This window comes from Tasmannia lanceolata, unplaced genomic scaffold, assembly GCF_043159265.1.
Source record: "Tasmannia lanceolata isolate RefF3 unplaced genomic scaffold, GAP_Taslan_0.1 ptg000026l, whole genome shotgun sequence".
In the NCBI taxonomy this organism is placed as follows: domain Eukaryota; kingdom Viridiplantae; phylum Streptophyta; class Magnoliopsida; order Canellales; family Winteraceae; genus Tasmannia; species Tasmannia lanceolata.
The window spans coordinates 8,684,842-8,709,863 of record NW_027518703.1 but is presented as its reverse complement, the minus strand read 5'-3'; the positions used below and the strand labels follow the sequence as shown (position 1 = coordinate 8,709,863).

General features: G+C 36.6%; 1 protein-coding gene across 3 annotated transcripts in view; it reads left to right on the top strand.

Annotated features, from left to right (window-relative positions):
- The first annotated feature begins 2,792 nt into the window (after positions 1 to 2,792).
- LOC143858794 (uncharacterized) overlaps positions 2,793 to 25,022 on the top strand; it is a 50,236-nt gene continuing 28,006 nt past the window's right edge. For 2 of the 3 annotated variants that reach the window (XR_013239042.1, XM_077369512.1), the window contains exons 1-12: positions 2,796 to 3,854; positions 7,607 to 7,722; positions 9,278 to 9,486; positions 11,132 to 11,251; positions 13,927 to 14,055; positions 14,148 to 14,273; positions 17,493 to 17,548; positions 17,644 to 17,740; positions 17,866 to 17,983; positions 21,798 to 22,007; positions 23,077 to 23,413; positions 24,823 to 24,916. Coding sequence is in view for 2 of the 3 variants with exons in the window: in XM_077369512.1 (XP_077225627.1) it covers positions 3,052 to 3,854; positions 7,607 to 7,722; positions 9,278 to 9,486; positions 11,132 to 11,251; positions 13,927 to 14,055; positions 14,148 to 14,273; positions 17,493 to 17,548; positions 17,644 to 17,740; positions 17,866 to 17,983; positions 21,798 to 22,007; positions 23,077 to 23,413; positions 24,823 to 24,916 (2,415 nt within the window). In the remaining variant the exon portion in view is untranslated. Of the gene's footprint in view, positions 3,855 to 7,606; positions 7,723 to 9,277; positions 9,487 to 11,131; positions 11,252 to 13,926; positions 14,056 to 14,147; positions 14,274 to 17,492; positions 17,549 to 17,643; positions 17,741 to 17,865; positions 17,984 to 21,797; positions 22,008 to 23,076; positions 23,414 to 24,822; positions 24,917 to 25,022 lie in introns of all 3 variants that reach the window. The other variant, XM_077369513.1, reaches the window with a different exon arrangement.

Here is a 25,022-nt window from a genome sequence, read left to right as displayed (position 1 = left end):
TATCAAGCAGGACACCACTTTGGACTATTTTGATCAAGAAGATGAAAGTGAAGATCAAGAAAAAGTGATTCTCAAATTTGATGACTTTGAGGACGTTGAAGATAAATGGAGTAACTGCTTTATTGGTTTCTTCCCTGGTAGGAGGCCGTATTTCGTCGCCCTCAAAGATTTCCTTAATAGGAAATGGAACTTAAAAGGTGATTTCTCTCTATTTTGCCCTTAATGACGGCTTCTTCCTCTTCAAGTTTCTAAACAAGGAAGACTTCACTAAGGTTCTTGAATCTCCCCCCACCACCTATGGAGGTAGAGTTCTTGTCGTTCAGAAATGGACTCCGGAATCGTCAATGGAGAGAGTAAAGCTAACCGAAATTTCTATTTGGGTAAAGTTCCCTGGTCTTCATCGAAAATTTTGGACTCATAGAGGGCTCAGCAAAATTGCCAGTATATTTGGGAGACCCATGTATATGGACTCCCATACAGCAAACTTGACCCGTCTAATGTATGCCAGAGTTTGTGTCATGGTGAATGTGGACAAAATCCTCCCAGATTCCATCAAGATAGAAACTCCTACGGGGATACACATCCAACCGGTGGAATATGATTGGAAGCCTTCGGCCTGTAAAAATTGTAGAGATTTTAGCCATGGGACCGACAAATGCAATTATTTTTCAGAATCTCCGAGAACTTCTAATTTGCCTCTAAAACAAGTTTGGAAACCCAAGCAAATAGCAAAGGATGTCCCAAAAGTTGAAGTTGATGGATATAACAATTCTAAATCTGTCCATAGTGAATATGAAAATATAAATTTGGTTGGAAAAAGCAAAGAACCCAAAACCTCTAGTCCTAATGTCCCAATCCATGCTAACCGATTTGCTGCTCTAGATCATATGGTCTCTTATCCCCAATCCATTGGGGAGTGTAGTCATCAAGATGTTCAAGAAGGAAATGCCCAGACCCCGGATCATGACTCGTGGCAAAGGGTTCATAGGAAAAAAAGCAAACCGGCCCTTCTAGCTTTCCTATCTCCTCCTACGTGTGGGATCCCTCACAAGTTGCCCTTTGGGAGGAGCATATGACTATGTATTGGTGGTTGCTTGAAAGGATTCAGCTCCTCTTTCATAGAGTTATCTTTTTGTTGTTGTTGTTTGGTTTGCTTTTATTTTGTTGTTTGTCTGTTTTGGTCTTCTTTTTTAGCGTGTCTGTGCTTCTTTTGTTGTTTGTTCTCCTTTCCAAGTTCTGGAAGGGTTGCTTTTCGTATCTCATGTATATCTTATCCTTCTTTTAATATATCTGTTTGGGGTCTTGCCTAACCCCAGCTTACCTATAAAAAAAATAAAAAAAAATACACTCTCCCATTGTCAGGAAATTGGACACAAATCCTAATCGTCGGTTGTGATTGAGATGAAAGAGAAGAAACATCATGTGTGTTTACACTCGATTTTTTTTTTCTTTTTTCTTTTTAATTTGAAATCGGTCATTGTTTGATAACTTGGCTATTGAGATCATCAAAGCATTTGTGTGACATGCATTAACTTATCTTTACATCACATTACTTTTTCGCACCATCTTTTACTTTTCATTAGTTGTAGTTTCTGACTAATAATTTAAAGATACAACGAAATATATATTCTAAATCCCTCACACTGGCGTTTGTTTGTGTTCTTTTATTGAGAATTTAATTGAGCTCTTGTGACCACTTTCGAGTCGTTTGCAATGAGAGATCAAGAGATCTAGAGCCGAGACAGGGGGAGGTTACAAGAGAGGGTTGCGGTCTCAGGCGCAAGAACAATTGAGCTTAGGTTCTCTTGTTTTTGTTCTTTTTATTTTTAATTTATCCGCAAATCTTAAAATTATTTAAAAGTAACTAAATCACATATTGTCAGGTTTACTATAGAGAGCTGGGAAGTGATATAATCGCCCCCTTTTCTTACTTAGGACAGACCCTCTAGGCCTCTAGTATATTTGTGACTACTTTTTTTTTTTTTGACGGGTAATTGCTAGGGTTAGGCAGACCCCTACCAGATATATTAAAATAGAGAGAAAGATACAACATGAAGAGCAAGGTAAACAACCCCTAACACATATGAAGGGGGAACAACAAAAGAGAAGGGACTCAAAGATGAGCCAAACAACATAAACCAAAGAGACAACTGTTAAAGTATAAAAGATAAATAACGCCTTTCTGAGTTCAAACCTCCTGGGTAGCAAAAATCCACATGCGATGGTCGGCCCAAAGTGGGACCACATGTGCCACGTGTTTGCCAAGTGGGCCACACGGAGAGAAGGGGAGCCTGCTAGAAGAAGATGATAAGAGGAGCAGGAAGGGGCTCTTGGTATTCCTTTTTTGGACTTATATTTGTGACTACTGTCTTACACTAGGTGGGACTGTCCCGAGTTAAAAAAAATGGGCGAATATATCATTTCCTAGCAAAACTGGAATTTGTTTTGGCTCAAAATAACGATCTCTAAATTAGCAACACGTGTAAAGAGAAGAGAAAGACAGGGACGACGAAACGTCCGCCAAAATTCAGTTTCTATTAAAATGACCAAAACACTCCTACTTTATTGGTAAATTTTCAAAGTAAAACCTAACGACATCTGGCTTGCTCGTATCGCCAGCTAGAGACAAGTCGGCGAAAGACGATCAATAAGGGTAATCTGGTCATTTTAATTATTGTCTTTATTTCCAGAACAGAGCCCATCATTTTCCAAAGAGTAAAATCACCCCTACGAAAAATGATAACCACACCCGTCCCACTCCTCTTTTGAAAACCTACACCCCACGCTCTCTTTTTCCTCTCACTTTATTAAAAGATCTAAAAAACAGATTATTCCCGGTGGCAGATTTCACCATCGTTCGTTCTTTCCAAGGTACAATTCTCGTTCACTCCCAACCGTCGATCAAAAACCATAAAAACCCTCGTCCTCTCCATCCCTCCGCCCAAATAAACCAGACCAGATTATTCTCTCATTCCTCTCATGGCAAAAATCATCATTCCAATTTAGGGTTTCCTTTCTCTCTCTCTCTCTCATGAATTTCTACCCCTATAAATGGAAGCTTCTTCTCTCTGGCTCTTCTATGGATTTTATATATCTCTCTCAATCCTTTTTGTTTCCGCTTCCAATTTCTCAATCATCGATTACGATTACGATTACAAAACTCGAGATTATTCACCTCCTCCTCCTCCTTCTCTTCCTCCATTACCACCTTCTTCGATTTCCTGCGAGGATGATCTTAAAGGAGTCGGTTCGTTAAACGATTCTTGTCAAATTAACACGAGCTTGATTCTCGAGAACGATCTCTACATAGAAGGGACGGGCAATTTGGAAATCCTATCTGGAGTAGTTTTGAGCTGTGCGATTTCTGGTTGTAATTTTGCTGTTAATATTTCGGGCGATTTTAGTCTAGGGCAGAATTCGTCGGTAGTGGCAGGGACGATTGTTTTGATTGCCGCGAACGTGAGCTTGTATGATGGGTCTTTGATTAATACTACGGGACTCGCCGGAGCTCCGCCGGCACAGACTAGTGGTTCGCCGCTTGGGATTGATGGGGCTGGTGGAGGACATGGGGGAAGAGGGGCTTGTTGTATTAGGGATAAGGAGAAGATTCAGGAGGATGTTTGGGGTGGGGATACTTATTCTTGGTCGTCGCTTACGTTGCCTTGGAGTTATGGGAGTAAAGGTGGTACGACGAGTAGGGAGGAGGAGTATGGTGGTGGAGGTGGCGGGAGGATTGGGATTGAGGTGGAAGGTTTGCTTGAGGTTAATGGGAGTGTTTTTGCTGATGGGGGTGAGGGTGGTCTTAAGGGCGGAGGTGGTTCTGGCGGTAGCATTTACATCAAGGCTCAGAAAATGTAATGTCTACTCTTTTAATCCTTGAAGAACACACATGTGCACACACTCTGTATATGGAACTCTACATGTCTTTTTTATGCACAAGTGAATAAGTTGCTCTACATATATCACTGTTTAACTTGTTGAATCAACTTGTTAAATTCTTCAAATAAACATATTTGTAGATGTGTTATCCAAGACAACTTTTCTTAGATTATAAAGTGTTTGGGATGACTCAAGGATGTGGCGTGGCTGTTGCCAATCGTGGGAAGGTGGATGATGACCACCTGGACTATGGAGGACGTGAAAATAGGGTGATCCATCATGGGTAGTTACCAAAAAGTTTCCCTTGGACATCACATTTTAGACCGAACACATAGCAATCTAGAATAAGGCCTTGTCTTAGACAACCTATCCTGTAATCAAACTATCCCTTTTAGTATTCTATTGGTTTTGCTTGGGTTCGTATCTCTACATCCCGTGGTGGTGAAATTCTCAGTAGTTATGCTTTTGGCCACCATTCTTGACTAAGAACAGCCTTTGTAGTACCAGTGTTCGAAGCATCACAATCGACTTCAAATGCTTTATCAAGGTTGTATAGTGCCGATACTGATACTTACGATATTTCTTTTTGCAAGCTGAAAGTGAAAGGCCTTTTCCATGACCTACGTCCATTCGTATCTTCTTTTCTTCATATGGTCCGTGGTTCGAGTGACCATGAATTGAAAATTTTGATAAATCTACAACAAGAACAGGAAGTACCCAGACCATGAAAACTTCACACCTCATCCACAAATTTAGTTGTAGTCAAGTCTACAATCACTTGGCCAGTCTACAATCACTGACACGTTTCTATCAATCATACATAAAAATAAGATACTAGTCATAAAACAATACTTATTGAAGTTGACATACAATTTATTCCTTTGCATGACACGAATAACATCATGAAGATGCTGAAAATTACTATTTCATCAAAGTATACCCACAAACTTACCAATTAAGACGTTCAGTGCTTGATTCACCTTGTGCATGAATGTTCTAGGCAAGTTAGATAGTCAAAATGACATTACCAGCCAATCATACTATGCCTCCTTGATCTTGAATGCTGTTCCTATTTACCATCAAGTCTACTCCTTATTTGATGATATCCACTACTCAAATCTATTTTTGAGAAGACCTTAAAGCCATGTAATGTGTTTGTTACAAGTGTATCGTCCAGTTGTGGGATTGTGGAATCAATATTTTGATCGTTATTTTGTTTATGGCTTCACACATAGGCCGACCACAATCTTTCTTCGACATTAATAATGCCGAAACAGTACAAAAACATACTCTTTTTAATCATCCACCACTTCCTCAAGAAGTCATTCACCTACCTTTATAAATCCAAATGCTGGTTAGGACTTATTCTATCATACAGAAGGTTCAATATACTAGAACATGTAGAACATGTAATGACTTTTAATGTGATGTTGAATATATGTCATAGGCTGTTAGACAATTCTTCTGGGATGTTATCACAAAATTCCTCAATTGCCGTTCTTACTTAGTGGCTACCCTGTTCCACCCACATATGGTCCCAACAAACCTTACCCTTGGACCATGGTAAGGAAATTGTTCCTCTCTTTAGGACTTGGGTTTATGTCCTTTATTGGAGAAGGATAATCTTCACATCCTCCTTCCCTACGAGTTCATATACCGTTCCATTCTTATTTGGTTCCTCCAAACCTTACCCATTGTAAGGAAATTGTTCCCCTCCTCTTTAGGACATGGGTTAATGTCCTTTATTAGAGAAGGATAATCTTCGCTTTGTCTTCAACACACTTACTCATTAGAGAAGAATAATCTTCACATTGTTTGTTTTTTTTGGGAATGGCAATCTTCACATTGTCTTTAACAAACTTATCCCTATTATTTGAGTCTATCAATTTCCATGGTCTCCCCAATAAAATGTGGCAAGCATTCATATGTCTACTACTCCACACATGATATTTTTCATATTCCTCTTGCAAATGCAGTAGATTTGTTTTAAAAAAAAATTCTTGCAGTAGAGTTTTCAAGGAGCCTTTGTGAAAGGGTGATAAATTCTTGATGGGTATCGGTGGCAAATGAAAGCATAGATTCATGGAAAAGAGAAGGGGTTCAAGGTCTGATTTGCAAAATTGACACGGAAAAGGTGTACAATCAGTGGAATGAAATTTCATAGATTATATGTTTGTGAGGATGGTTTTTTTTTTAGGTGTACAATCAGTGGAATGAAATTCCATCATTATTAATGGTGGATTGGAGGGTTTTTTTACTAGCTCAAGGGGCGAAAGACGAGGTGCCCCCCCTCTCTCTCTTCTTTTTAAACTATAGTAGGTGAAGTTATGATTAGATTAATACAAAAATGACTATCTCGGTCTGCCCCTTTCTTTTACTGAAATTGCAACCATTCAATATATATATATATATATATATATATATATATATATATATATGACAAAAATTGGGTTATTTGATGGTGTGTGTGCGCGCATGCGCGAGTGGGTGGGTGAGGGTTGGGTTCAATAAACCACCATCAATTTGCTAATGATACTTTAATTTCTTCAAAGTGGAGCCTCCCCAAATCATTAATCTTAAGAAGTTTTTATAGTGGGTGAAGATAGTATCCAGGTTAAATATGAATTTAGGGAAGACGGTATCCGGGTTAAAGATGCATCTTTGGCAGGCTGCCTTCTTTGTCGTTGTTGTCTGGTGCATTCGGACATAAAGAAATGAGCAGTCATTTGAGGGCTGATCATTCTTTTATTTGCCAAAGATTTGCTGATTTGGTAGGCACTCGTTAGATCTAAAACGGCTGGTTACTCTTTCCAAGATCTGATGCGTAAGAGGGACATTGTAATTTTACGCAGTTCTGCCAAAAAGGAGATGAAGAAAGCTTGGAGAAAGCTGAGGGGAAATGTGATGAAGTTAACTTCTATGGTTGTTCCCTTGGTAACCTGGGTCAATCCATAGTTGGGATAATTCTGCTGAGATTTTGTATTCATTTTCTGAACTTATCGGAAGAGTGGTCTCCATTGTGGTGGAAACTAGAGCTCTTCTTACTGGGTTAAGGATATCTGAAGTCCAGCCATTCTTAAAAAAAGATGATATTCATAGTCCATTTTAATGACCTGCTTATCTTAGAAGTCAATTCGTCCAACGTGATTTTGTGTGGGGTAGAAGCTCGGGTTCCTGGCGGTTGGTGTTGTGTGTGTGTGTGTGTGTGTGTGTGTGTGATCGGTTAGCATCTTATATAGATGAGATACTTACTGTTGTAAGAATATTTCTGTTCTGGGAATTCGTAGGCCTGCGTTGTATTAGGAGCAACCTCTGCCCCCTTTGGAGTTATTTCTCTTTTATTTAATCAGTTATTGTTCCAAAAAAAGCATTTAGTGTCACCTACTCCTAACTTAGCATAGATTTTCAGAATGGTTCGAAGGGCATTTGCTGCTGGAGTAATGCCATTCTTTACCCCAAATCACTATAGTAATCATCCTAGTAATCACGAAAATTTCTTTCTTGACCTGCAACACTTGGATTCTCCCTATTGGTGCTAATATGCACACTGTTCCCTTTTAACATTATCATACATGAATATGTGAATGCATGTGTGCTTGCAATGCATAGTATCCCAAGGCAGTCTTTTTCACAGCTCATAACGTAGGTCAATGTTTTACATATGTTTTCCGTTTTGGCTTTCTACCAATGTTTTTATAATTGTAAGTATCTTCTCTATCAAGAGCAGGAGGGGGAGTGGCATGATAAGTGCATCAGGAGGTAGTGGTTTGGCTGGAGGAAGTGGTGGAAGAATTTCTATTGACATTTTCAGCCGGCACGATGATCCTAAAATCATGGTTCATGGTAAGTTTGGTTGGCTCTTTTTTGCAGCAATTGAAATTTACTCGAATATTTTATTTTCTTTTTTTAGGTAACCTTTGGAATGAGTTTTGATTAGTTCAAGCTTCCTTGCTCATCTCTAAGGAGACCTCCTAATCCCGCCATCTCTGTATTACCCAGGCTAGATCCATCAAAGTTTTTAATTTTTCTGGGGTCCGGTGGTTCCCATACTTGGGATGGCTTCATCTCATGATTTAAATGCTTTATCTCATTCTAAAAAGACAACCATTTGAGTATTTATGGGGAAAGTCATGTTAAGACCTTAAAATCTCTATGGGAAATATGTGGTCTTTGTAAATTTGTAAATGAACATTAAAATTCATAATATGGCATGAATCTTCTGCTGGTTATTACATAGGTAGCTCACACTTGCTTTCTCATGATGATGGAAATTACGAAGGTGATGTAGTTATTTCCAATTTTGAGGCTTTAAATCTGTAAGTTACATTGAAGAGTCCTTATCTTATAGTCGATGCATTTTGTCTCATGTATCTCAAACCATTTGCGGCGTAATTTTGGTATTGGATTGTTGGGTAGAGATTGTATGATTGCAAAAACAACTATGATGTTGAAGAAAGGTTATTCTATCCTTCTATTTTCTTGTACTCTTTCTCTTGACATTCTTTTTCTTGATTTATTTTTAGTTAGAAAAAGTTGGCTGTTACATTTTTAAAAAAAATTGAGAAAATAACTTAGCACATGCATGCATATATTTAGTCCTAGACACAATTAACATTGTAAACCTAAACATCTTTGAAAATGACTTAAATGGCACCTAGTTCCAATCAATCATATTCTTAGATTATGGAACTATAAGAGTGTCCCGGTTCTATTGAACTCAAAATCATATGAAAAACTCAAAATATTTTAACATGTAATGAAATTGTGAATAAACAATCAAAAGCTGTGAATTTATAACATCTGACAGGTTGTCAGGTATGAGTCAGGTAATCAAGTCATTGTTACATGTCAATACAATTAATTTTATAGTCTATATCGTATTAAATAGGTTTCCTTCCAATTATTTTTATTTTTTCTTATTTTATAATTTTTTGAAATTTCATTTTGAGCATTTTGGATATGTGTCGGGTGTAATAGCGGAATGTGTCACCTATTTGTGCATTTATTGCCACATTTTCTCTTTTTTGCCTTTGTAAAATTCGCTGATTGCACTGTGTGGCTGGTTCAGTTTTGTGATGATTATAATGTTTTGGTATTTTCATTCAGCATGTTTTGAAATTGTAAGAATACATATGGTCATGTTGGAGAATTGCTCCATCTGTGGTGTAAGTTGCTAGAAGTAGATTCTGTCTGTTTTATGAAATCTTTTTATCGTGTGTGGTTGAAATTTGTACTAGTAATTTTTATGTATTACATTAGCATTTTATGTTTGTCCAAGTGGAACTTCTTATGAGGCTTTTAATTATGTACCTACCATTTTTTTTTCTAATCTCAGAACTTTCTTATGTTTCAGTGTTAAATTTCTGCAAGCTTTAGAGTGGGTTGATCTTATTTGCAGGAGGTAGGAGCCTTGGCTGTCCTGATAATTCTGGTGCTGCCGGGACTCTTTTTGATTCTGTCCCTCGAAGTCTCATTGTTAGCAATCACAATATGTCAACACAGACAGACACACCTCTTTTAGAGTTTCCTAATCAGCCGCTTTGGACCAATGTTTATATCAGAAATCATGCTCAGGTTTCCGTTCCTTTGCTCTGGAGTCGTGTACAGGTCAGTGGAAAGTTAACGCTCATACACAGCAGTACTCAAATTGTTCTAGGTTGTTTTGGCCTATTCTATTTAAGTTATTTTTTTGCCTTGCAGTAGCATTTTTATTTTTATTATTGTTTTAGCTTGGTATGATCTTATATTGTTACTAGCACAATTTTTAGGTCTGGAGTTTCCTAATTTTTAGCATTTTAGTTATTGTTACTAGCACAATTTATATTAAAAGTAATGATCTTATAGGGATTGGTTATGGTGACATGAGGAGTTTCCTAGTTCTAGGAGGCTTATTTCTCTGCATCTGCATTCTGCCAAATAGCTACTGACCATCTCCACTTCCGATGAAATTTCTAGGTCTAGAAAGTTGTTGAGTCTACCAGATCGATTGAATTAGCCTTTTAATATTGCTATAGTGTGAGAAATGTGTCAGGATTGTCGAGATAAATGTGTTTGGGCCTGGATACATTGTTTTTGTCAGTGTGTTTACTGCAACTGATTTATTGTTTTCTGCAAGCAATAGTCCTATTCATTGTCTTTTTCTTGATGAGAAAGATAGTTGCAACTGTGAAATTGATGGAAAAAGCCTTTCCTTCCTTTCAGTCATTTAACATGTGGATCTAATGGTCCGATTTGTTGAACCAAAAATCGTGTTTTTTTGGGAAAATTAAAGTAAAAGGACAAATTTTCCTTTTCCTGGCATTAACCATTCACGTTTGGTCGCCATTTACCATTCACGTGACAGTCGTCGTCTACTACAAATGACATTTTATTTTCTGCAACCAATAGTCCGTTTCATTCTCTTGTCAGTGACGACTGACGAGAGACATAGTTGCAACTGTGAAATTGATGAAAAAACCCTCACTTTTCTTTTTGGAGTCACTTTAAACGTGGCCTTCTATGGGTCCGTTTGGTTGCTATTTGCTATTCACGTGGCAGTCCTTGTCCGCTGCAAATTTTTCAAATTCGAGCCATTTTTCACGGTTTGACTTTCCTCTCAAATCAGGAGGAAAAGGAAAGGAAAGGACAGAAATGGGAATCTATTTTCCTTTCCTTCTACTTCTATATAACGTACATCCAAAAGGACCCTAAATGTTTTTCTTGACGATGTTTCCAGTTAAAATGGATATAGTGATAAAACATGGACATGCTGCTGGGTATGTAGCCTCCGAAATGTTATGATTTCGTGCAACTAATCCATTGCTTTAACCTGGACTGTAGCTTATTCTCAATAACAACAGCTCTTCCGAGGGAAAATGTTCTCAAAATTCTTATGTATTCACGGGCCTCTTATGATCAGAGTCTGATTACAATCACTGGAGAACTTTTGGCTTTGACATGAAATGGTGTTATGTGTCAAGCTTATATGGAATTGGATAGGCTGTTTGATATCTTGTGTGAAGATGTAGTCTACACTGTAAAATCCCGCTACGTTCTCTGAATCAATTTCTTGTCAGCTGGAATAATGACTTGTTTGAGTCCAAGATATTGTTATTTTCGACGTGGAAACATGAACTATTAACATATCTCATGGGTTGTCTTTGATTAAGAGAGTTACATGGAACATCTCTTAGTTTGGGAGTACAATCTAATTTATTTCATCTTTCTAGAATGGTTTAACCAAAGTTTCTTTGTTTTTCTTTGCATTATGCAGGTTAGAGGACAACTTAGTCTACTTTGTGGTGGGGTTTTGAGCTTCGGCCTATCTCATTATCCTTTTTCTGAGTTTGAGCTTATGGCTGAAGAGCTTCTCATGAGCGATTCAGTAATCAAGGTATGCATTGCCATATGTATGATGACTTTTTTTAATGAATGTTTGATGACTAGTTAATTTGCAATCATTTAGATCTTCATGTTTCCTGTAAAGCATTCCATTTTTTACGGTTTTCATTTTTCCCCGAGTGACTTCTTGTAGATACATTTGGTGTCTAACTATACATTTAGTGTCTAACTATACATTTTCATGGTGGCTAAATAGCTGGTGCAATTGGTTGAGCCTGTAGATTAACTGGAAGGTTACGAGCGTCTCAACCTTTTTTTTTTTTCACTGTTCAATCCCAGGTTACTTATAAAAAATGATAAAATTTTAAGATGAAACTTCAGGAAATACTAGAATAAGCATAAATAAATACGCCCTTAGAAACCATCACATTAGCAAGGAAACCATCCACAATGTTTTAACAACATCAAACATTTTACATGTAATTCATATAAATATTTATACATAATACATATGCCACATTTTTTGTGCAATTAATATATTAATTATGTAACATATTGATATAATATACTACTAATACACTTATCGTTTTGGTTTCGGCATGTTTTTGATTTTCGGTATATGTTTCGGTAGGGATGAATATGGAAACATTTGATTCATTTTTTTGATCCATGAAATACATTTCAGTCATTTCGTATCGGTTTCGATGGAAATTTAAGACCATGAATAACACTTGTTGTAGGCTAAATAATTTTAGTAATTCTGTGGATACTTATTTAATTACCATTAAAAAAGTCCTCTTGTCAAGAACAATAAGGTGATATGCTTTGTGCAAGGGTGCCAAATAAGTTCGAACTATCAACTAGCATTTGGTTCTATGTGCAATGTTGTAGTAGGGTATATAGGCAATTAGAAATTTTGGAGATATTTGATACGTGTTGAGGAACTGTTAATTAGTTGCTGAAACTCCCTTTCTGTTGGTCCAAGTAATTATCATACTCCAACTTGACGAGTTTAGAATTAAAAGGTTTTTTAACTTTTTTAATTTTAATTATGATAAATTGTGCATCTTGTGAAACCAATGTTGACAATGGGAAATATGTATCCATAATGTTAAGATGAAAGCTAGGCTGATATGTATTGTTTAATATTTTGAAAGAGGACTCACACTTGCTTAATAGGCTGACACCTTGTACGTAAATGCCTTGATTTACTGGGAAAAAAACAGGAATCAACACATATTTGCTTAACGCACATTTGTGATAGCCTAAACTCGGATCCCCTTGTCGATGATGACAAAGCATCAAGCCATCCATTATCCAATGGGCTATTGGGGAGGAGTTTTAGGAGTTTTTCGCTTAGGTACCTTTATCAAAATTGAAATAAAATCGTAGATATAACGTTTTTTTTAGATGGTGACCTCCTCTCTACTATCTTGATATGAATTTCGATGTAGCTCCCTAGGGCAACTAAGGGCCTGTTGACTTTATTGGAATGTTTATAAATGACTCAATAGAAGGTATTAGTGCTTTCTCCGGGTAAATTGGTATCATGGATTCTAATGCCCGAAGAGCGAGTACTTTTGTTGCCTCTTTGTATGTTAAGTCGGTTCTTTTTGGAGTTCATAAAGGTTCAAACTGGTCCCAATGAGATTGGCTAATATTATTCTTGAAATTGATGCATTGAATAGATAGGTGCCATCGTTTTACACAGATATTCCTATGAGTGTTAATGAGTTGGTAGATGGTTTAGCTAGGGAGGGGATTGACACGGAGGCTCTTTGTATTGGAAGCGACAGCCACTTGACTAGCTGTCAAGCCGACTGGTGGGCTCTTTTGTTTCTTTTGTACTTTTTTTCCTTTTTTTTATTGATTGTGGTGTTTTGTACTGTTTTTCTTTTAATAAGATTGCACCTGTTCCAAGAAAGAGGAAAAGAAAGAGAATTATGGGAAATTGCTTGGAATAGAAAGGTTATGCTTGTTCGTACATAGTGCAAAGCGTGGCGAAGGGCAAAAAGCTGATACACACACACACACACACACACACACACTTATTGGCTGTTTATTCTTTTCCCTGTGTTCTTAGTTAAGAAAGGGACATAAGCTGGTCTCTGCTGGCTAAGACAACGAAAAATGATCTTTGGTATCCATCTTTCTTACAAAAAAAGGAATCCAAGTTGAATAATTGGGATTTAAAAATTGGTTTCATTCCTCCAAGGAACTAGACATGCATACACAATTGTATGCACAAATATATTGTAGAAATACTGTCTTATAAATTAATGCGATTTTGGGAATGAATTCAATTTTATGCGTGAATAATCAAATAACGAGTAATTCTAAGAGAATATAAGTTGAAATTCATTAACATATACTCTAGATTATCCAGCTGATTTCTCTTCTTGTAGCTATTGTTTCGGTTGTGTTCTGTCTTGATGCTGTGTTCCTACTTTTTCCGTTGTTTTACTGATAGGAAAATTCTTCTTATTAATAGGTTCTAACTCTATTGCTTCCTCAGCACGAAATATCATTACAGACCACCTGCTCTTTTTAGATTTTCTGACTGGCCCAGTTCTTTCTTTATTATCATTTTTGTTAGCAGTGTGGTTTCTGCCGTGATGCTGTTCCAGCTGTGGTTCATGTAATTATGATGGATGTAACTTGTAGTGGTTTAACTATTTTGTCAGGTTAATGAACTGCTATTCTCTCACCAATTTTTATTTAGTATAGGTATATGGGGCTTTGCGTATGTCTGTGAAAATACTCTTGATGTGGAATTCCCAAATGCTCATAGATGGGGGCGGAGATTCGATTGTCGCGACATCGGTGCTTGAGGCTAGCAAATTAGTTGTCCTCAAGGTATTCAGCCCTACATGTTGCCTTGTGTTTTCTCCTTAATGTTGCTACATCGTATGATGGCTTGTGACACATTTGCTCCATATTTATTGCAGGAATCTTCTGTGATACATTCGAACTCAAATTTGGGAGTCCATGGACAAGGCCAGCTGAATTTGACTGGAAAAGGAGACGTGATTGAGGCACAACGCCTGATTCTCTCACTATTTTATAGTATCCATGTAAGCTTGTGGCTCCACCTTTAATTCTTTAGTGCTGTAGTTATAGGTTATTTGTTTGCGTGCATTTAAGCTTTAAGTATATGATTTTTTTGTGGCATAACTAATTGTTATCTTATTCTTGGCTGATCGACGTTGAACAGTGATTTATCAAAAAAAGTTAGTTTTCCCTATTATTTTCCATTCAAAAAAATAAAATAAAAAATAAATCACTGTTCAAGATTTTGAATATTAACTTTTTTTCCCTATTTTTCAGGCTGCATCATCTGTACATGCAATTTAGATCGTAGGAATACTAGGTTAGGAGATTTTTTTTTCTTTGGTGGGCTGTCCCCATTGAATGCCTCTAATTGGTTGTTGTCGGGAAGCCAAACAAATTCCTCACATAGACTGCAGACATGATTCCGGTTCAGAAATATTTTGTTACTTTTGTAAATTAGAAACTTTGCCTCACTATCGTTATATGTGATTCTTCTTGTTCTTTCTTATTGTATAAAATCTGAAATGAGCTACAATATTGCTTGTATCTTTTCATGAAGTTGTTTCGTGGCACTATAAATACAAACTGAAGCATTTAACCTGACATAATGTCTTTTATACAATGTGTGTAGCTATAGGTCTGCGAAATTCAGTACTTTCTATGTTGGTTTTGGGAATGAGGCCTCATATGTCGAGACATAGATGAGGCCAACTACACCCATTATTTTGTTACTTTTGTAAATTAGAAACTTTGCCTCACTATCGTTATATGTGATTCTTCTTGTTCTTTCTTATTGTATAAAATCTGAAAAGAGCAACAATATTGCTTGTATCTTTTCATGAAGTTGTTTCGTGGCACTATAAATACAAACTGGAGCATTTAACCTGACATAATGTCTTTTATACAATGTGTGTAGTTATAGGTCTGCGAAATTCAGTACTTTCTATATTGGTTTTGGGAATGAGGCCTCATATATCGAGACATAGATGAGGCCAACTATACCCATCGTGCTGATATCTAAATGCATAAGCAAATCTATGTTAGCTGCTTTGATTTGCTTGACATACTGTTACTTGGATTTAGCTGAAATGTCAACTTCTTGAGAATTATATGTTTTATCTGAAAATTGAGATTCCCAATGTTCAGTCAATAATCGTTAGTGTCATGCATACTTTTTTTTTGAATGGTGAAAAGATTTCATTAAATGAGGAAAAAGACTGAGGAGGCCAGGAACATAAAAGCACAGAGGAAGAGAAAAGAAAAAGGAAGAAAATACAAGTACAAGCCTCAATAATACTTAAGGAGGCATGTAGTCAAATAGTTCCAAGCTCTCCTTGGAGACCCCCACTCTAACTAATGTGTCCACCTCTCCATTGGCTGACCGCCTAACATGAATGAAGGAACTAGATGCGACCTCAATCATGTCTTGGATTTCATGAAAGAAAGCGGCTGATGTAGGACCGGGAAGTGAAGTAGAAGAAAGGGGAGAGAAATAGAAGTAAGGGGAGAAAAGAGAAGAAGAAGAGAAGAAAGAGAAGAATAGGGGAAGAAAAGAAGAGAAGACGAATAGGAAATCTGGGAGAGAAGAAGAGAGGAAATTAGAGGGAGGAGAAAAAACCTGTAGAGGGGAGAAGCCAATCAATCTTTTTTCAATAATCATCAAAGTTCACAATAAAGCTGTAAAGAGGCCTATAAATAGGCAATTAACAACCTAAAAAATAGAGATCTACTAAAATAAGAATTCCTAAAAGACTAAACTTCCTAATTCTAAATAACATGGAAAATAAAAGCCTAAAAACTAAATAACATGGAAAATAAATGCCTAGAAATCCTAATGGGCAAATATGCCACTTATTGACCTACTATCTGCATCAGCGGCAAATCTCCATGGTACAGAATGTGGCCCCCTCAACCTCGTTGTCACATCAAGGGAGTCACCTTCTACCACCACCTTATTTAAGTCTTTAATCACAAGCAACCTTATACCTTGAAGAATCGCTTGAACTTCGGCCTTATTTCCATATGCAAATCCAAGGGGTCCGCGAAAGCCCATTTCATTGCTCCATGATCGTCCCGTAAAATCCCTCCAACACCTGATAGGCCAGGATTTCCCATGCTAGATCTGTAAAAGTTGAGCTTTAGAAAACCTTGGGCTGGGGACGACCAATCTTGCACAAATTTATGCAACCTTGGGCTGGGAGCTTTAGTTTCATGCTAGATCCTTCAAAGTTGAGCTTTCATATCATGCGTACTTTTTATTTTTTGAAATCCATACTCTTTGGATACTGCCTGGCAATTTGTCCCAAAATGAGGCAAATGTACAAATTTATCCCAGTTCATGTGTCAACGTTCCAATAGCCTTGATTTGGATCTGTAAATCCTTCTGGTCTATGTGTCAATGTCATGCATCTACACGGTCTCAAGACTATAAGAATAAGGTAGCAGTTGGGACAAGGTTTTATTACTTTATTTTCTTTTAAAACAAACTATGTAGTGGCTGAACTTTTCCATCCTCAATATAAATAGGACCAAAATTCTGATGGAGGACAAAACTATATATTAGAATCATTTTATTATTTTCTGAACCCCAGATAGCTTGTGATACATTAAAAAATTTATAACATTATTGTATTTGCTTAACAAACAATTTATTAAATTATTTCTTTTAGGGGCCGTCTGGATACGCGGATTTTAGAATCCAGGTTTTTAGTTTGAAAACAGTGTAAAAGAGGGTATGAATCAAGCTGCTGAATGCTGTCCTGGCAGCTTTTCTTGAATTTTAAGCAAGAAAATCAGGTTTTAAAAATCTCTCCTACATCCTATGATTTCTAAAACCTGGAAATATGGGAGGATCTGCTACTCTCTTGCTGATGGAAAGAAGGGAGAGAAGTAAAAAATGAGTAAAAAACGACGGCTGGTCCTCTTCTTCTCTTGTCTCTAACCCTCTTTTACACTGTTTTCAAACTAAAAACCTGGATTCTAAAATCCGCGTATCCAAACGGCCTCTGGGTATAGTTATGGAATTTAGTAGTTCATGATTTCACATAGAGAGAATGTTGGGATATATTGATTATTTGTCTTAATCCCGGTATTGCCTAGTGATACCATTGTACTCTAATTTCAAAATTTTCTCATCGGATACTCTAATTTCAAATTCCATGACTTCCTCTTGTTCTTCATTACACTGTCCTTGAGTCTCATGAGCATGCTTATGTGGTGGATCTTGTTTGTTTCTTATATAGGTTGGGCCTGGATCAGTTTTACGGGGCCCCTTAGAAAATGCAGCTACTGATGACATGTAAGTTTGGAGTTTGATAATCTTTTCAATCATTGATTTATTTTGTCGTATGTTTGTGTAATTTGACGTGAAATTTCTAATAATGTCCATTGTAGGGCACCAAGGCTCTACTGTGAACAAGATTGCCCAGTGGAATTACTTCATCCACCTGAAGATTGCAATGTGAACTCTTCGCTGTCTTTCACTCTTCAGGTATTTCTTGTTGTTTGAATTGAAAAACCCTCTTAGTGGTTGCTCGTTTACTCGCCAGAAGTCCTATAGTCTACGTGATTCATTACCGCCTGTCTATTAATGTTTTGGTAGTTTTGTTTCTGCAGATTTGCAGAGTTGAAGACATTGCTGTTGTCGGTGTAATAGAAGGAGCTGTTGTTCATTTCCACAGGGCAAGAACCGTAGTTGTCTACTCTTCTGGAATGATTAGTGCATCCGGTTTGGGTATAGTTTCTTTGCTTATGTAATCTTTTCATACAAATACTGCTATTTGTGTCTGCATGACTCCATGGTTTTAAATATCAGCCGAAACCGGCACGAAACAGTCGACATGTTTTCGTTTCCTTCTCTATCGAAATGAAATACTTCGGTCAACATGCATAGATTTCGGTAATGTTTCAATACCACTTTAATATGTAAATTACAGGACTTTGGTCGACTTGTCGAAATTTCGACAAAATGCACAGAGAAGCTTGCATCAAATGCGTCAACTGATTATTGATTTGATGCATTTGCACAATGATTAGTGCATGGATTTTCATTTGTCATGGATTTATGGTTTTGAAAATTAGAAAAAAAGTATATATTTTAGAATAAAAACTAATCGTATATGCAAGTTAGCTTCTATTTTTTTTTTATATGTGAGTTCTTCTTGCTCTATCTACATATTTACAGAGTCAGATTTTTTTTTCTTTTTGAAAATGATTATTTTTATATTTTTATTAGAAAATCCTTTAAAAATGGGGATAACAATATATTTGAAAAAAATTATCATACGTGCATGTTATCTTCTAGTTTATTTTTCATTTTCTTTCTTAGTATTGTTGCTTTCTCATTGTAGCTCTGACCATCTTGGTCGAGGGTTTTCTCCCTTTTATTAATAATAGTTTCATCGTAACTTTCAAAATAAAATAAAATAAAAGTTTCATCATTTAAAAAATACAATTAACGGAGTTGGAATTATTTTCATTTTGAAAGTTAATTTTATTTATATATTTTGCTTACAAAATCTTTTAAATCTCTATCATTATGTTGTACTCCTTCATTATATTGTACTTTATTTATGAAATTAATGAAATTAGTGGATTTTTTTCCTATATATTATATTTATTTAAGCCATGCACACACACATGTACACATAAATGTATATTGACCAATAGGGGCGTCCTTTACCCCTTTTATGGAAGGGCACCACACACACACACACACACACACACACACACACACACACACACACATATATATATATATATATATATATATATATATATATATATATATACATATGAGAATAGAGTTCCTAAGGTGTCACCTCATATAGCTTATATGAGGTGGCGCTCACAAAACATAAGGGGCCCACATTTTTGGGGTGATCCAAACCACTTATTTGAAAGGCCCTTAGATGGATATGGTGCCTACAAAAAATCAGGTCCATAGGATCATCCTAACCCTTCCATTTATGGAGGTTAAAAATAGGCAAATTTATGGAGGTTTATACCCATCCATTTCAACCTCCACAAATGAAAGGGTTAGGATGATCCTATGAAGTTCATTTTTTGGGCACACCCTATCTATGTGAGGGCCTATCAAATGAATGCTTTGGATCATCCAAACAAAGTAGGCCCCTTATGTTTTTAAGCGCCACCTCATATAAGCTATATGAGGTGACACCTTAGGAACTCTATTCTCTCTATATATATATATATATATATATATATATATATATATATATATATATATATGTGAGAAAAGAGTTCCTACTCCCTAGAGTAGATAAGTTATCTACTCCCTAGGCTTAAAATACAGTGGCGGCACGTTGTTTGGGTGATCCAAAGCATTCATTTGATGGGCCCTCACATAGATAGGGTGTGCCCAAAAAATCAGTTCCATATGATCATCCCGACCCTTCAATTTGTGGAGGCAAAAAATGGACCGGTAAATTATCTAATCCATTGGCCAAAAATACTGTGGGGGCCCACATTGTTTGGGTGATGCAAACCATTCATTCGCTGGCCCCGGACATAGATAGGGTGTGCCCAAAAAATCCGCTCCATAGGATCATCCCAACCCTTCGATTTGTGGAGGTTAAAATGAACGGGTATAAACTTTCACAAATCTGTCCATTTTTAACCTCCACAAATCGAACTGTTAGGATGATCCTATGGAGCTGATTTTTTGGGCACACCCTCTCTATGTTAGGGCCCATCAAATGAATGCTTTGGATCATCCAAATGATGTGGGCCCACTCTGCTTTGGCCGATGGAGTAGATAACTTATCTACTCCATGGAGCAGACACTCTTTCCCCTTATATATATGAGAAAACATTTCCTACACACTTGTGTAAGTAAGTTACCTACACACTAGCTTAAAATACAGTGGGGGCCCACATTGTTTGGGTGATCCAAACCATTCATTTGAATGGTCCTCACATAGATAGGGTGTCCACAAAAAATCAGATCCATAGGATCATCCCAACCATTCAAACTATGGAGGAAAAAAATGGACTAATTTGTGAAGGTTTATACACGTCCATTTTACCTCCACAAATCGTAGGGTTGGGATGATCCTATGGATCTGATTTTTTGTGGACACCCTATCTTTGTGAGGACCATTCAAATGAATGGTTTGGATCACCCAAACAATGTGGGCCCCCACTATATTTTAAGCTAGTGTGTAGGTAACTTACCTACACAAGTGTGTAGGAAATTTTTTTTTTCTCTCTCTCTCTATAGAGAGAGAGAGAGAGAGAGAGAGAGAGAGAGAGAGAGAGAGAGAGGAAATGGTTTCTGCGCTCGAGGGTGGGGCCACATTTTGGGTGGGATCCAAAGCATTCATTTGATGGGCCGTTTCATGGGTAGGGTGTCCACCAAAAATCAACTCCATTGGATCACCTTAGGGTGTCCATTTTTGGGGAAAAAAATGGACAGATTTGTGGACAAACAGTATCTGTCCAGTTTTGGCCCCACAAATGGACACCTGTTGGTGATCCAATGGAGCTGATTTTTGGTAGGCTTCTAAATGAATGCTTTGGTTCCCCCCCAAATGGCCCCACCCCCCTGTTTCTGTGCTCGAGCGCAGATAAGCTTATCTGCGCTCGAGCACATAAACCCTTTTCTCATATATATATATATATATATATATATATATATATATATATATATATGAGAAAATGGTTTCTACACACAAGTGTAGATAAGTTATCTACACACTAGCTTAAAATACAGTGGGGGCCTACATTGTTTGGGTGATCCAAACCATTCATTTGATTGGCCCTCACATAGATAGGGTGTACACAAAAAATCAGCTCCATAAGATCATCCTAACCCTTCGAACCGTGGAGGCAAAAAATGGACAGATTTGTTAAGGTTTATACACGTCCATTTTACCTCCACAGATCGTAGGGTTGGGATGATCCTGTGGAGCTGATTTTTTGTGGACACCCTATCTATGTGAGGGCCAATCAATTGAATGGTTTGGATCACCCAAACAATATGCCCTCCACTGTATTTTAAGCTAGTGTGTAGATAACTTATCTACACTTAGTGTAGAAACCGTTTTTTCTCTCTCTCTCTCACTCTCTCATATATATATATATATATATATATATATATATATATATATATATATATATATTACAATGGACCTTACAGCAAAAGACATGTGCGTCAACATGCCATTAGGTATTTGATCTTATGAAACCATTATGAATGATTATCTTGCTTATGTGATGGCTTGAGTTTCTAAGTGTGTATCTGTGCAATTTCCACCATTTGCATACATTCCATATAATTCCATGATTCTATATGATTTTCACTGAAATCTATGACCGAAACCAACATATTTTCATTTCCATGGTGATTGACATGCTTTACTGAAACTAACATTTATAAACTTGCAAGACTCGTTTACGTTTTGCTTTCATCACTGCTTGGAGGTTAAAAGGTCCATCTTTTATTGTTTTGTTATTTCAAAAGCATAGCGAATATCCATTCTAGGGGTAGAATTGAAAAGCTTCTGAACTGAGTGGACCATATGCAGGCTGCATAGGTGGGGTGGGTAGAGGAATGGTTTTAAGCAATGGTCTTAGCAGTGGTGGTGGGCATGGAGGTAAAGGTGGGGATGGATACTATAATGGGACTATTATCAAGGGTGGTGTTGCATATGGAAGTGCTGATTTGCCTTGCGAACTTGGTAGTGGCAGTGGAAATGATACCTTAGCTGGTTCAACTGCAGGTGGTGGTATCCTAGGTATTCTTTACAGATTTCTTCTATGCGAATATATTTTGTTTGCATATTTTATTTGTTTCAATGTTGCAATATATATGGAATTGTGCTTGGCATTCTGTTTCTGTCTCAAACTACCAATTTGTTGCTGGCAACATTACTCAATTTCTGGTGATGTCACAAGTGATAACAACCTTTATATCTTATAAATTGTAATTTGGTTATAAAATTAAAAAAGCATTTCATTCTCCATATTCTAGTTGTACAGCTGAAAGCCTGAAACTACGAATACCAAAGAAAATATACTATCATTAATTTATCACGATATTTTTGTGATATTTTGCGTTAAAAGAAAATATGAAGATATATCTTGATGATTTTTTTGAATCTTGGGAAAATTTTAGGATTTTTTGTTTTAATAGAAACTCACCAAATATCGGAGATATATGTCACTGTTTTTTATCTGATGATAACATAAAGTTTTTTGGTTGCTTTCACAGCCATGGATTTGTTCTGAACAAATATAGCCATCAATCACATTTAATATGATTTTTATTTAATTAGAATTTCTCTAATATGAAATGGTAAATGGTTTCTGAGCTCAAGCTCAGATAGCTTATTTGAGCTAGAGACTCTAAATAGAGTGGGTGACTATGTTGTTTGCGTTATGTTAGATATTGATTCTATAGGACCTAACATAGATAGGGTGTCCCTAAGAAATCATCTCCATAGGATCATGGTAAGCGTTGATTTGTGGAGGTTTAAAATGTACTGCTAGAAAATGGGTCCATTTTGTGCATGTACAGATCGAACGGTTAGGATGATTGTATGGAGATGGTTTCTTAGGAACACCCTATCTATGTCAGGTTCGATGGAGTGAATGAGTTGGATGAGTCAAAGAACATGGGAGATGGTGTATTTATAGTGGCTAGCTCAGATACCGTGCCCCCTATATCATATGCATATCTATTGGTGGTAATTTTTTTTTTGAAAAGTAAATTTAGCACAAATCTATTGGTGGTAATTGAACATAGATGATTGCTTTTCTTATTTTTGATGACAGTAGGCAGTTTGACTTGCTTTTTGTAAACAGTAATGGGTTCATTGGAGCATTCATTGTCAAGCTTGTCTGTTTATGGCTCGCTCAAAGTAGATGGGGAAAGTTTTGGAAAGAATGTTAGAAAGAAAGAATATGGTCTTGCTGATATTTCAAATGGAGGCCCTGGTGGTGGATCCGGTGGAACCATTCTATTATTTTTGCGTACTTTGACCCTTGGTGATACTTCTATACTTTCGAGTGCTGGCGGACATGGTAGTCAAAAGGGTTGTGGCGGTGGCGGTGGTGGAAGGGTTCATTTTGATTGGGCTGACATTCCCACTGGGGATGAATATCTTCCCATAGCAACTGTTGAAGGAAACATACATATTAGGTTTGTAGCTTATGACATGTATTCTTCGCTGTCTTTCTGGTTTTTGTAGACATTTTCTTATATACATTGGCTGGGTCCTTCGTAGTTCTTCAAGAATTATAACTAAATATGCATTTTACTGCCCAGTGATGAATTTACATGGCACACCCAAAAAAAGTATCTTTTTTCCTGTTTGCAATTCAAATGATTTCCAAAGTTCTCATTGATTAAGGAATTTTGCACTGTCATAATATATTTGTTAAAGTTGAATATCTTTGAATACCATTATGCACATTGAATTCTGATTTTATCATCATATTGTTATAGATATTTGATATACAATTTTATATCAGTCTTTTTAAAATAAATCTCAGAGTTCAAATGTTGGTAGATAAACACGATAGAATTATTCAATTTCTGAGCAAATACTCAACCATGGTCAATCCTTTCAACATTACATGGCATTTCATTTGCTTCTTTGCGGTTGTAATGAATGCAGGAAGACCTTTTCTTTTAAAAGTATGTGTTATATTTCTTTCAACAGTGGTCTGTCTCTTGATAGGTCATTTGTATATTCATTATCAAATGTGAAATCTGCAACATATGTCGTGTAAAAATTTAAAAGTTATATGGCAATTGTTATGGCATTCACTTTTTAAACCTGTTTTCATAAAGTTCTTGTAATTAAACATTCAAAAACTTGTGCTTGTTACAAGCAATGGGTTCTATCCCAGATATTCTTAAAAATATGGTTGTGACTTGTGAGTCCCTTATGCCTTTATCATTAATTCAAACATCAAATAATGAGGCCATGACAAAAATTATAGCTGGACGGGAAATCTCACAAAACAAAGGTGAATTTTACTCCTATCCTCTGATCAAGCCAACACCCTTTTATATCCCTTTAGGAGACCGAATTGCCCTCATTTTTATATAAAACACCAACATATCCTGGAACCTTTTTTGTCATTTTTATTTGTTCTTCAATTAGAACTCTGGCCTGTGATAGCATTGACTCTAGATATACTACAGTTTCATCTTCTTAAAATTTCTAGTAGTTATTATTGACCCTAGTTGTTTCTCTATTTTTTTGTTCCTTTCAGACACTGTTATTGTTTTATAGAGAGTCCCATTTTCATTCCAGAAAACATACTCTCATGTGGCAATAAGCAAACACTTCTTGTCTCTCTCTCTCTCTCTCAATATTCAAATGAAAAAAAAATTCTTGGCTCACTTTGCAATTACTTGGGGGCTGCCAGTTTGTACTTATATGGATTAAAATTTGGTCACTGTTTTCTTTCTTTCGCTATATTTCCCAATTTTATTATAAATTAAATTTAATAGTTCTAGTTTTTATTTGTTGGTTTTATATTGCGCAGTGATTGGTGATACTTGTTCATTTGATTTTTGAAGTCTTGGATTTATGGCAGGGGAGGAATTGGAAGAGATCAGGGCAGTGATGGGGAGAATGGAACTATTACTGGAAAAGACTGCCCGAAAGGGCTTCATGGAACATTTTGTGAGGTAGGTTTGCAATTCTTGTCCTTAGTTTTTTTTGGAGTGAGTATAGTTTTTCTCAAATCATTTTAGACATTTTATATGCCCTAGAGAACTAAAATCTGTGCAATTT